The 12831-nt window shown below is 44.7% G+C and overlaps 1 protein-coding gene across 3 annotated transcripts in view; it reads right to left on the reverse strand.

Annotated features, from left to right (window-relative positions):
- The window catches only part of LOC110300664 (zinc finger protein 14-like), a 14979-nt gene extending 2563 nt beyond the window's left edge, over positions 1-12416 (reverse strand). The window contains exons 1-4 of one of the 3 annotated variants that reach the window (XM_021170920.1): positions 12303-12416; positions 6273-6646; positions 383-509; positions 29-89 (exon numbers count right to left, since the gene is read on the reverse strand). In XM_021170920.1, coding sequence (XP_021026579.1) covers positions 29-89; positions 383-509; positions 6273-6311 — 227 coding nt within the window. In that variant the 5' untranslated portion in view covers positions 6312-6646; positions 12303-12416. Of the gene's footprint in view, positions 1-28; positions 90-382; positions 510-6272; positions 6647-9982; positions 10023-11944; positions 12045-12302 lie in introns of those variants that run through there. The other 2 variants (XM_029481014.1, XM_021170921.2) reach the window with 2 other exon arrangements.
- Between the last annotated feature and the right edge of the window lie 415 nt (positions 12417-12831).

A 12831-nucleotide genomic window follows, 5' to 3' on the forward strand; every position in this document is an offset into this window, starting at 1 on the left:
TTTGCTTGCACTTGTGCATGCAAATTACCTTAGATTTATTTCAGGCTCTTCAGAATGGTCTCCAATTTTCTGGTCTTCCCATTCACATCCTAAAGCATGGTCACAGAAAATGTATGGTGAATATTAGCATGTATATTATAACTATGCCTAATTTCTTCACCACATTCTTCCCTTTCCACATCCAAATCCCAACAACCACCAATAACCAGAAATACTTGTTCTCTAATTTATGGAGTGAAGATAAGATACTTTTGTTTTGTTTGAGACAGGGTCTCTCTATGTAGTCCTGAACTCACTATGTAGAGAGGCTGGCCTAAAACTCATTTAGATGCTCTGTCCTCTGCCTCTTGGCTGCTAGGATTAAAGGCATGGCTAGTCTTACCTGTATCAGTGAAGTTCCTGAAGGTCTCCAGCATCACATCTCCATAGAGAGTCTTCTGAGAAGGAGCCAGCAAATCCCACTCATCCTGGGTGAAGTGCACCACCAGATCCTCAAAGCTCACCAAACCCTAAAACATTCCAGATTAGGATATGAAAGAGCGGGTGAGAAAGACACATCTGTCCACAGCTGACAGTATGGCTACGCAATTCTGTGGTTTCCACACACTCATTCCATGACACACAAGTGCAGTAAGAGCACTGAGTGATATTCAGAGATGGCCGGACAGCCCACTCCTCTCGAGACTGCATCCAGGGAAGAGATGCGCTGCTTCCCACCTCATTCCCCTTCTCCAGTGATCTCCACTTCTTGTCCCAGGAACACCCTACCATGTGATACACACAGCAGCATTAACACTGCAGCTCAGGAGGCTGCCTGCCCTTGGAAACTCATACTCAAGAGTTTAAGCCTCTTCCTCCATATTTCTAACATTCAAAGAAATTTCTGAATAAAGGGTTTAAAAAAAAACATGGAGTTCAGTGAATATAAGTAATAGAATCTCTGAAATAAGTACTTCAGAAATGTTCTTAAACATATGGTAAACTATACTCTATAACAAACAACCTTCAAACCCTGGAGAAGAGAGAACTGATTTCCTAAGGTACTCCATAATCATAGATAAGCACTCTTTAAGACAACTATTTAGTGTGTGCTTGGTGCATATGGGCACAAAGGCTCCATGAGTGTGGGAGTCTGTTTGCTCCTTCTACTATGTGTGCCCCAGGGATAAAACTCAGGTTACCAGACGTAGTGGCAGTTGCACTGACCTGCTGAGCCACATCACTGGCCCAAATGCTCATTCACTTTGGGGTTTTTTGAGACAAAGTTCAGTTTGTAGCCTTGCTTGCTGGCCTGTAGTTTGCTAGGAAGACCAGGCTGGCCTCAAACACACAGACATCAACTTGCTTCAGCATCCCAAGTGCTAGAATTAAAGGCTTGTACCCAGTAATGCTCACTTTTTTAACAACTAAAAAATGAGAAAATAATGCAAAGAAACACAAATGTGACAAGTGGAATGAGGGAAAAATTAATCATCATCTCAGAAAAATATCAGTTACGACACAGCCTAAGCAGTGCCAGCAGCTGGAGACCAAGTGCTCCTACACGGGAACCTACAGGAGCACTGTCACAGTCAAACGATTACAACTGTAAAATAGATAAGCAGCTCCATGGTCACAAATTTAGTAACTTATATAAAATTAAAAAATCCTTTGAGTAAATGAGGAAAATACCTAATAAAAGATATTAAAGCCGGGCGTGGTGGCGCACGCCTTTAATCCCAGCACTCGGGAGGCAGAGGCAGGCGGATTTCTGAGTTCGAGGCCAGCCTGGGCTACAGAGTGAGTTCCAGGACAGCCACGATTACACAGAGAAACCCTGTCTCGAAAAACCAAAAAAAAAAAAAAGATATTAAAAAAAAATCCTTTGAAATGATAAATCTAGTCCAAAACAATCATAAAGGAACAAATGGAGATGGAATAGCTTAAATGAAATGGACAAATTATTTGAAGACTATCAAGAAGAGAGATTAAATAGTATAAATATGCACATACACATGTAGGAAAGAAATTAAATCAATACTTAACAGTTGCAAAAGGGGCAAGGGCTCCCTGACATGAGACTCTCCTGGGTAACTTTTCCTTCTCTTCAGAATGCTGACCAGCGCTCAATTATGCTCTAAACTCTGGGCTTATCTGCCAAGAGACTGACCACTATGCCAATTTAACTCAAAAGGAACTGTTTTGGTTTTTTGTTTGTTTTTGGTATTTTGGTTTTCTTCTTCTTCTCTTATCCATCTCCCCTTCCCAACAGCTGCCAGAACTTACAACTTGTCAGTCCTGAGGACTTCTTTTAAATTCATAAAACTGTCCTTAAGCTCTGAGAGAGCTCTTAAATCCTTCCAAAATATTATTTTTGTGTGCCTATATGCCTGCATGTGCATGTGTGTCTGAGTGTATGTATGTGCACCACGTGCATGCAGTACACACATAGGTGACACATTGAATACCTTGGAACTAGAGTTACAGCAGTTGTGAGCTACCATGTAAGTTCTGTGAACTGAATCTAGGTCCTCTGCTCTTAACCGCTGAGCCATCTCTCTAACCAACCTTAAATTCTTTTTTTTTTTTTTTTTGGTTTTTACGAGACAGGGCTTCTCTGTATAGCCCTGGCTGTCCTGGAGCTCACTTTGTAGACCAGGCTGGCCTTGAACTCAGAAATCCGCCTGCCTCTGCNCTGGAGCTCACTTTGTAGACCAGGCTGGCCTTGAACTCAGAAATCCGCCTGCCTCTGCCTCCCGAGTGCTGGGATTAAAGGCGTGCGCCACCACGCCAGGCTCTTAAATTCTTAGGAATGCAATCACAAGTGGGGAGGGAGGGAGGGACCTAGGAGGGAAAGTGGATACAGGGGGAGAGTGGGGAGGAAAAGGAAATCTGATCTGGTATTGGGTGAGGGAAAAGGACTGAAGCCCTGAGGGCAGTAGAAAGAATGGAATCAGGCAACCTCAGGAAATAGGGGGTTGGAGGGACCCTCCAGAATGCACCAGACCTGGGAGGTGAGAGACTCTCAGGACTCAAAGGGAGGGATCTTAAATGAAATGCCCTACATTGGGGAGAGGAAACTTATAGAGCCCACCTCCAGCAGAAAGACAGGACATCAAGTGAGGGATGGGGTTGCCATCCCACAGTCACATCTCTGAACCATAATTATTCCTGTCTGAAAGAATTACAAGGATGGAAATGGAGAGGAGCCTGAGAAAAAGAAGGTCCAGCGACAGGCCCAAAGTGGGATCCAGCTCAAGGGAGGCCCGAAGGCCTGACACTATTACTGAAGCTATGGAGTGCTCACAAAAAGGGTCGTTTCATGACTGCCCTCCAAAAGACCCAACAAGGAGCTGAAGAGTCAGAAGCAGATATTTGCACCCAACCAATGGACAGAAGCAGCTGACCCCTGTTGTTTGATTAGGGAAAGGCTGGAAGAAGCTGAGGAGAAGGGTGATCCTATAGGAGGACCAGCAGTCTCAATTAATCTGGACCCCCCCAAGATCTCTCAAACACTGGACCACCAACCAGGTGGTGACACCAGCTGACATGAGGCCCTCAACACACATACAGTAGAGGACTTCCAGGTCTGTGTTTAAAGATGATGCACCTAACCCTCAAGAGACTGGAGGTCCCAGGGAGTTTAGAGGTCAGGTGGGGTAGGGGATATGGACATCCACGTGAAGACGAGGGGTGGGGAGGAGGTATGGGATGTGGAACAGTCGGAGGATGGACAGGAGGGGAGTAAAATCTGGAGTGTAAGAAAATAAATTAATGGCTAGGCGGTGGTGGCGCACGCCTTTAATCCCAGCACTGGGAGGCAGAGGCAAGCGGATTTCTGAGTTCGAGGCCAGCCTGGTCTACAAAGTGAGTTCCAGGACAGCCAGGGCTACACAGANAAACCCTGTCTNAAAAAAAAAAAAAAAAAATTTAAAAAGTCTTAGTAATGAGACTGAGAACCCCAAGAGCGGATTCAAATTTCCCATGTACAAATGGGGCAGAGCTCTCCAAAATTTCTAGTGACGCTACTTGTTGGTATGAAGCATGCTATTTTAGGTGATTATTTCAGGTCTTCAGTTATGAAGAAAACAGAAGACACAGAAGACAGTAACGAATGTGTCAACTCTAAAATAAAGAATGATCAGGGCTGGAGAGATGCCTCAGAAGTTAAGAGCACAGCAAGGGTCAGATAGTACAGAAAGTGAGCAACGAGGTAGAGAAATGGAAGACAGGATCAAGTGGTTTGAGCACTATGAAGAGAGGTAGATCTGGAGACTCAAAGGTAGTTACTGCTCCTGCTCCTTGGGAAATGGTGAGTTACACTGTCCATCAATAGAGCCAGTAATAAATGCAAGTGCCAGGGGGCCTATGGCTTCTTCCTTTGAGTAAATGGACCATGGGTGAGTTGCTGCAACTCCCAGAGCTGCATCCTAGTCCAAGAGGAAGAGCAGTACCTACAGAATGGAAACCCATAGTTGACTCATCTCTGGATGACGTTATGTTGGATTACGGTTTCTCTGTGCTGTGTTTAGCTTTGGCTGAGGATGTATTTCCTTTGGACTCTTTGGGCTGGACAAACATTTAGCCATCCTGACTTTCCAAATAAGATGGCATTACTAGCAGAGTACATTTGAACACAATTAAGATGAGAAGTATGTGGTAGAAAGACAGAAGAGAAAGAAGCAGGAACAGTTTATATACTATGAAGGAAGCAGAACTGGAAACATGAGGGTGGTGAGGAACAGCCTGATGAGAGATAATAGCCTGCACTTCCACCTGAGGCCATGGTGAAGTCCCAGCCCTTGCTGTTGCAGAGGGCCATGTCTGGGTCCACGGCGCTGTAGCAGCAGGAATCTGCTGCTCCACGGCCCATGTTACCACCAAAGGTCACACAGACGCCCTTTCTTGATTGCTGCCTAGGGCCAGGTAGCTGTCTGAGGGCTGAGCAAAGCTGCCCCTTGCCCCTCACCTGTGCTGCATGGGAGAGTTGACCTGGAAAGCAGGAGAGCTGCCCCCACCACCAGCTGTAGCACTGAAGAAAGTGGACACCCCTCCAAACACCCCCACACCATGCCTGAGCAACACAGTGGACCCTGGTGGTAGGGTAGGGGATAGGAAGCCCCTAGGGCATGAGTTTAGGAGAGCTGGTTCTGACCTCGCTGACTCCAGCACTCAGGAAATGGGGCCCCACACACCTGGGCAGCACTGTAGAGCTGGCCCTAGTGGAATGGGAGTTGGTGAGGCAACCCCAACAGTGTGAGCACAGGAGAGCTGGTCCCATTCCTCACAGCCATACAGAGCCATGGGCACAGGAGAGCTAGCCCAACCTTTTGCCTGGGCAGCATGGGAGAGCTGGTTCTGCACCTCTCTTGGACGGCAAAGTAGGACTGACTCTGGTAGGGAATAGGGGAGGGGGGGAGGGCATGAGGATAGGCCAGTCCTGAAAACAAGAAGCTAGCCTTACCCCTCACCTGGGAAGTGCAGGGGAGCTGGCCCTGATGGTGCCAGTGCAGGAGAGCTATTGAGCAGACCAACTCAGCTACCACCCAGGCCCAGCTTCAGGACTTTGAGTTAGCCCACTCCCATCTATGAACTGCTGGAGCCTGTGAAGGGGCCAGTCCTGCAGAACCAAAGCTGCAGGATCTCCATAAAATAGGGCAACAACAAAATATCTGAGAGGAGTCCCAGTGAGGTTCCTGTATTTACAGTGTAGCAGTAGCCAGAGGCCTCAAACCAGACCAATGACTCATTACAATGAATATTTGCAAGGCAAGCTGTTTGGACAAAAGTGTATCCATGCTGCAGCTTCCATGATGATATTGTTTTGTTGTGTTTTCCTTTCTTTTGTTTTTTTTTAAGGGGGTGGGTGGGTTGCAAGGACAGAGGATAGATATGGAGGGATGGGGAGAGGAGTGAGATTGGGGTATATAATGTGAAATTCCCAAAGAATCAATAAAAAAGTTTTTAAAAATTTAAAAACACACAACTTAAATAAGAGAATGATGACTTTAAACTAATGTTTAAGATGCACATAAGAAAACTGGAGAATGCCGGGCGTGGTGGCACACACTCGGGAGGCAGAGGCAGGCGGATTTCTGAGTTCCAGGCCAACCTGATCTACAAAGTGAGTTCCAGGAAAGCCAGGGCTATACGGAGAAACCCTGTCTCAAACAAACAAAAAAAAAACTGGAGAACACTCGTAGCTACCTGAGTCAGGGTTCTCTGGAGGATAGAAATATAAGAACAAATAACAAAGGAACTTAATACATTACCTTATCTAATTTACAGCTTACCTGATCAGGCCTGGAGAGTCCAACAATGGCTGTCTCCATGATGAAGAGGCTCCATCCACGAAGGCTGGAAGACTCAGAAGCTTCAACCTGGAACTGAGGACTCAGAAGACACCGGGACAGCTTCTTCAGTGGTCTTCAGTCCACACGGGAAGGCCCAAGAAGCTGACTCCAGTGTCAGGGAAGGATGACGGCGGTGGAGGCAGAGGCGGAGGCGGTGGCAGCGGTGGCAAGACAGATGCACTCACCAGCAAGAAGGCAGGCAAGCAGGGAAGGAACGCTGCTCCTTCTTTGGACTTCTCAAAGTGCCACCTTCTCTACGATGGTGACAGGGTCTTCTCACCTCAGTTAGCCCTCCCTGAAAGTTCCTGGCAGACCTGCAAGAGACAGGCCTCTTAGTTGGTTCCAGAGTCATTCAAGTCTGCAGTAAAGATCAGCCATCACACAAACAACCAGCCATGTTCAGGACACGTGTGCCCACTGAGAACTACACGCACACACCCTCACAACTTCCGGGTCTGCCTGTCTCCGCCCACAAGCTCCTCACTCGTTCCGCTCACCTCTGACTAAATGTGTCTCAGGAGTCATCATCAGCAACTGCACTTTCTCTAACTATTGGGTTTCCCATCTAACCTTGGCCTTCCTCCCCACCACACCGCTGGCACAATCCTTGCACACACTCAGCTAAAGCCCCCGGGCTCAGAAGGCCTTTCCTACAGAAGCCACAATGGTAAATGGTTTTTGAGGTTTTGAAGTGATCAGCTCTGTTTTTATTATTCTTAGCTTTTCTAGCAATACTTTACCTGCATCGTCGGGAATATGTATCTTTCTAAGAGCTTCTCTGAAGGCCAGCAACTAGGCTCTATCTTTATCATTCTACTGGCCATGTTCTCACTGAACTCTTGTCATATAGCTCAGGGGTTTATTTATAAAGATTAAACAATGTATCAATGAAAAGAAAACCAAGTAATAAAGTCATAAAAATCAAGAAATAAAATGTCAAAGGGAAAACTTGAAAAATGAAAACAAAACAAACAAAACAAAAAGAGGATGGAAGGTGCAAACAGTCAAGGATTTACACCAAGCTGCGTGCAGTGATGCCCGCCTTTAACCCTAGCACTCAGGTAACAGGCAAGAGAATCTCTTGAGATCAAGCCTATCCCGGTATACAGAGTGAGTTTAATAGAGACCCAGTGTTAAAAATACAAAAACAAATTTACACCAATCTGGTACAATGTGTCTCAGAAAAGCAAATACTTCTGAATTTAAAGTATGAAGCCCCCATTCTACCATAAAAACAAATTAGGTATGCATACGCATGTGTGTGTATATATATATATATATATATATATATATATATACATACATACACACACACACACACACACACGCATTACATAGATGTATACCACATTTTTGCTATCCATTCATCACTGATAGACATCTAGGCAGTTCTCATTTTCTAGGTATTTTGAATAAAGCAATGATGAACATGGTTCAACAAGTCTCTCTGTAGGATATACTACTGTATATCCTACTGTAGTAGGATATAGAGTCCCATGAGTATATACCTAGGAATGTAATAATTGGGTGTAGTGGCTTGAATAAGAATGGCCTCCAGAGGCTCCTGTACTTGAATGCTTGGTCAACCCAAGCCAGGCCCAGTGTCTCTCTCTTCCTACAGATTTGACTGTAGAACTCTTAGCTACTTCTCCAGCACCATGTCTTCTGCATGCCACCATGCTCCTCGCCATGATAATAATGAACTAAACCTCTGAAACTTTAAGCTTATCCCAATTTAAAGTTGCCATGGTCATGTTATCGCTTCACAGCAATAGAATAACGACTAAGACTCTGGATCATATGTAGTTTTAAAAAAACCTGTTAGATGAATAACCATTCTATGATTGGATTTGAGGCCTGCTTCACAAGAGGAAATCCACACCTGACACTGTAAACCTAGTGAAAAACTCATGGCCTCTAGGATTAACCTGCTAACAGAGTTTAGCTGTACTGTCCTGGACCCAGGTTACTTTCTAAATACCTATGTTCATACTCATAAACAAATCCCACTCCTAGTCTTAGTCAGAGGAGCCTCTTTTTTCAATAAATATCAGTGAACACAGGATGCAGGGCGCTCAGAGCGCTGAGAATAAGTGATAGTTAAGTGCTCAACCCAAATAGGACATTTTTTAAATTATTTTTAATTTTGCTTTTGATATTTTACTTATTTTTAGTTTATAGTATGATGTTATGCCTTTATATATTTCTAAGCAACATGTTCATGCAATACAAGGCCAGAAGAGGAACTAAAGTTACAAATGGTTGTGAGCCACCATGTAAGTGCTAGGAATTGAACTCTAGTCTTTTGAAAGAACAGCCAGTGCTCTTAATTTCTGAGTCATTTCTCCATGCCTGAATAGGACGTTTATACTATTACTTCTTAGGGATCACAGCACAGGAAGGGGTGAAAGTGTAAGAGCAGGAGAGGCAAGGGAGAAGGGCTGTAAAATCCTGACTTCTAGGTATAGCAGTGCCAGAGCTTTCTGACCTCATAGTGGTTTGGTCACATCCAATGGTACTCAGAACAGCACCAACAACAGTCAATTATAGGTCGGGGAGGGGCCTACAGTGCTCTACTACTCTTCCTTGAATTAGTGACCACTGACAGATCCTGGAGGAAGAAGTCATTGTCTTCAGTGTGGTTCCAACACAGAATTTAAGCAAGGAGATCAGAAAGGAAAATGCAGGGATAAGGCAGAACGGGGTGTGCTGGAGTCAGAGAGGATGGACCACAGCATGCACTTTATACATGTATGAAATTGTTAAAGGGGAAATTTGTTTAAGTTATAAAAAAAAAAAAAAGAAAAGAAAAAGAAAAACAGTATCATGAGTCATACGTGCTACTCCAGAACTTTGGAGGCAGCAAAAGAATCAGGAATTTGAGGCCATCCATACCTACACAAGGACCCATCTCAACATAATACAGAAATTAACTAAACCAAATCAAAACTTACATCCCGCAACCAAGTAGAAATTAAGACAGGTATGCAAAACCAACTAAACTTCAAAATTCAAACTGGATGAAGCTCAATGGCAGAGCACACAAGAACCAGATTTCAATTCTCAACATGCACCTCCCCAAGAAAGTTAGAAACAATGGACTCCACCATCAACAGTAAATAACAACAACATGAGCGGGCTGGAGAGAGGGAGCCGATGTTAAAGCACTGCCTGCCTGCTCTTCCAGAGGACCCAGGTTCAATTCCCAGCACCCCAGTGGCTCACAGCCATCTGCAACACCAGTTCCAGGGGATCTAACACCCTCCTCTGTCCTCCCCAGGCACCAGCACACAGACTTACTTCTGTGGGCAATACACCCACAGAAATGAAATATAAAATTAATTTTAAATCATTATCATGCTATATTTAAGGGAGAATAAAACTGTATGTCAACAAAAGGGGAAGTAAGCTTCTTCAGAAGAAATAAAAAACTGGTTTTTGCCCAAAGAAAATCTCAAAACTCAACAAAAATTCAAGGAACTAATGTGATACCATAGCAAACATATAGGATACATAATTCTATCCTACTCCTGTACATTGGCAATAAGCAATAGGATGTAAAAGGAAAAACACTACGCTGCTTGTACACCAGTAGAGATAAATGACACAGTAAGAAAATACGCAAATAAAACAAAGAACTACAGACATACTGGGTGTGGTGGTGCACAGACTCGAAAGGCAGAGACAGGCAGACTTCTGTGATTTCCAGGCCACACTGGTCTACAAAGTTCCAGAGTTCCAGGTCAGACAGGTCACACAGTGAGATTTTGTCTAAAAAAACAAAATAAGGGGTTGGGAGGGGAAGTCTGCAGACATTAACTATAACTTTCTTTTTTTTTTTAAATTATGTATTTTACATGTATGGGTGTTTTGCTTCCACCGCATGCATGCCTGGTACCCATAAAGGCCAGAAGAGGGCTTCATATCTCCTTGGAATGAAGTTACAGAACGGTCTAAGCCACCATGTGGTCACTGGAAATCAATCTACAAGAGCAGCAGTGCTCTTAACCACTAAGCCAGCTCTCCAGCCTCACACTTCAAATCACCAATGAAAGCAATGAACCTAATAAAGCAAGTGGTACTGCAGGATCCTGGACATGAAGTGTTGAAGGGCACAGTCTTCTGTGTCCTGTCCCAAGTTACTCCATACTGTGAGAAAACAGTGGTTTTCCAGGCAATGCCTTGCCCTGAGTGACTCCATTTGACTCCATTTTGAGGAAAGAGAATGACTCCAGCCCCTTGGTACATGCACAAACAATACTATCTGTTCAGCCAGATATCACAGGCTTGTTCCTGAGAACAGAAAGAGGGCTACTCTATAAGTTTATCAGGATGAGTTGAGACTAGATGGGCATGTATTACAATGCTATCAGGGAAACCAGGGAAGGGCATAACTCCCTCTCCTGGCCTCTTAAATTGATAGACACCTACTAGCACTAGGATATCTGACCCCAAACCATCCTATCGTCTGATAACTGGTATATAAATGAAGAAAGGACAAGTAGAGACTTTTGTCCCTGAGGTTTCAATAGGCCCCATGACTCACCTACTCACCTGCCTGGCCTTCCACCTAGTCCCTATCCAGACCTGGACCTGAGCCCACAGCTGCCTGCTCTCAGGGCCTTCTATCTAGAACTAAGCAGCATGGCTGACAAGCCTGAGTCCTCTCTGTGACTTCATCAAAGGCTCCCTCCCTGTGGCACAATTGTTTTGAGTTCCTTTTCCTATCAGTACAAACTCTACCTACATTTCTCTCAGCCTACTTCTAAGCCTTTTCTTTTACCCGTATTCATTTTATAAACAATATATGCAGAGATATGCTATGTGCTTTGACATGAGAATTAATATTAACAATTAAAACTAAAAGAAGGGCTGGAGAGATGGCTCAGTGGTTAAGAGCACTGACTGCTCCTCCAGAGGTCCTATGTTCAATTCCCAGCAACTACATGGTGGCTCACAACCATCTGTAATGGGATCAGATGCTCTCTTCTGTTGTGTCTGAAGAGAGCAACAGTGTACTCACAAACATAAAATAAATAAATCTTAAAAAAAAAGAAAGACTAGAATAAAACCCACATTAGCCTTGTCCTAATTACAAATGTAAGTGAAATCATTTGGCAAATTGCTGCTATCAAAACCTTTTAAATTTATTGTTATTCAAAAATAGTTGATACTTTGGGGAGATACAAATGTGTCTATCTTATTTCTAGCATAGTATGCTCATGTTCTCAGTTTAAACTAGTAGTTCAACATACTTCCAATAAAAATGCTAAAATAAACAAGAAATAAAGGTTGTGTGGAAATGAAGAAAAGGACCAGAATGGTGAACACAATACAGAAGAATCAACTACAATTCTTCCTGACTAACAGTTCTCAGCGAACCTCAGTACGCAAAACAATGCACTATTTGAGGTAAGAAAAATTAACAAGCCCACAAATGCATAAGCAGAAATAAAAACAAAAATATAATCAAAGGATGTCTGACAGAAGAACAAAATAAATTCAATGAGACAAGTCATCTTTCCCAGAACTGTTTTTAAACATCTTTGCAAAGAAACTCACTGGACTTTACAAATGTCGTAAAATTAACCTAAAGAGGATGCCACACTTACATGTGGAATGCAAAGTTCAGAACTTCTCGAAGACAGCACAAAGAACCTAGACAGCCTTAGTCTAGCAAGCAGCCTTCAGGGCACCACCAAAAGCAGGACGTCCCCGCCAGCCCGGATCGTGACGTCATCCGCGTACTGGCTTCCGCCCATCCCCCGCCCCCCGCAGGGCGGGACCTCCCGCTCAGCGCTGACGCCAAGAGGATCAGGGCGGAAGTACCTACGGACCGCAGGCGGAGGCCCAGGTCACAGCCCCTCCGTCCCCGCGCCCATTGCCCCAACCCCAGGGAGGACCCACCACCCCGGCTCCCGCAGCCCAGCCGGCCGCTCCTCCCATCAGGGGACAGCGGCCCTCGCTCACCATTGCGCGGCTCCGAGCTCACCCGCGCTCCCCCACACAGCTCCAAGCACTGGCTCCTACAACGGCTTTCCTCAGCTTCGGTGAAGAATCTTTAGCTAACATGGCGGCCGAAAAGAACCCGCCTCCCGCCCCCTAGAAGCTTCTGATTGGACAACCTGTCTGTAGCTCCTGATTGGTTAGAACTGCTTACGTAATCTGAGTGACAGGAGTAGCTCCTCTTGCAGTTCCTTAGGCTGTGAGTCGAGAGCCCATTGTTTAGTGTTGCGGTGGCCAGCAGGTGTCAACGTAGGTTCATGGCTCTTGTGTACCTCTAGGTGTGCCCTACAGAATGATTCCAGGACCCTGGCCAGTGAAAATAGTTGACAGTGTCAGGCCAGTTTTGTGACTCTGACATACCTAGGGACAAGTCTGCTGAAAGAACCAAACTAGTGTTCGGTGATGACAGTTCAGGGGGGCACTGTACCATAGCTTCTTCAGAATATTTTTGTTGAGACTCTTCCTTTATTGTGTACAAAAGCCTCAAGCTCGT

Source organism: Mus caroli, chromosome 8, assembly GCF_900094665.2.
Source record: "Mus caroli chromosome 8, CAROLI_EIJ_v1.1, whole genome shotgun sequence".
In the NCBI taxonomy this organism is placed as follows: domain Eukaryota; kingdom Metazoa; phylum Chordata; class Mammalia; order Rodentia; family Muridae; genus Mus; species Mus caroli.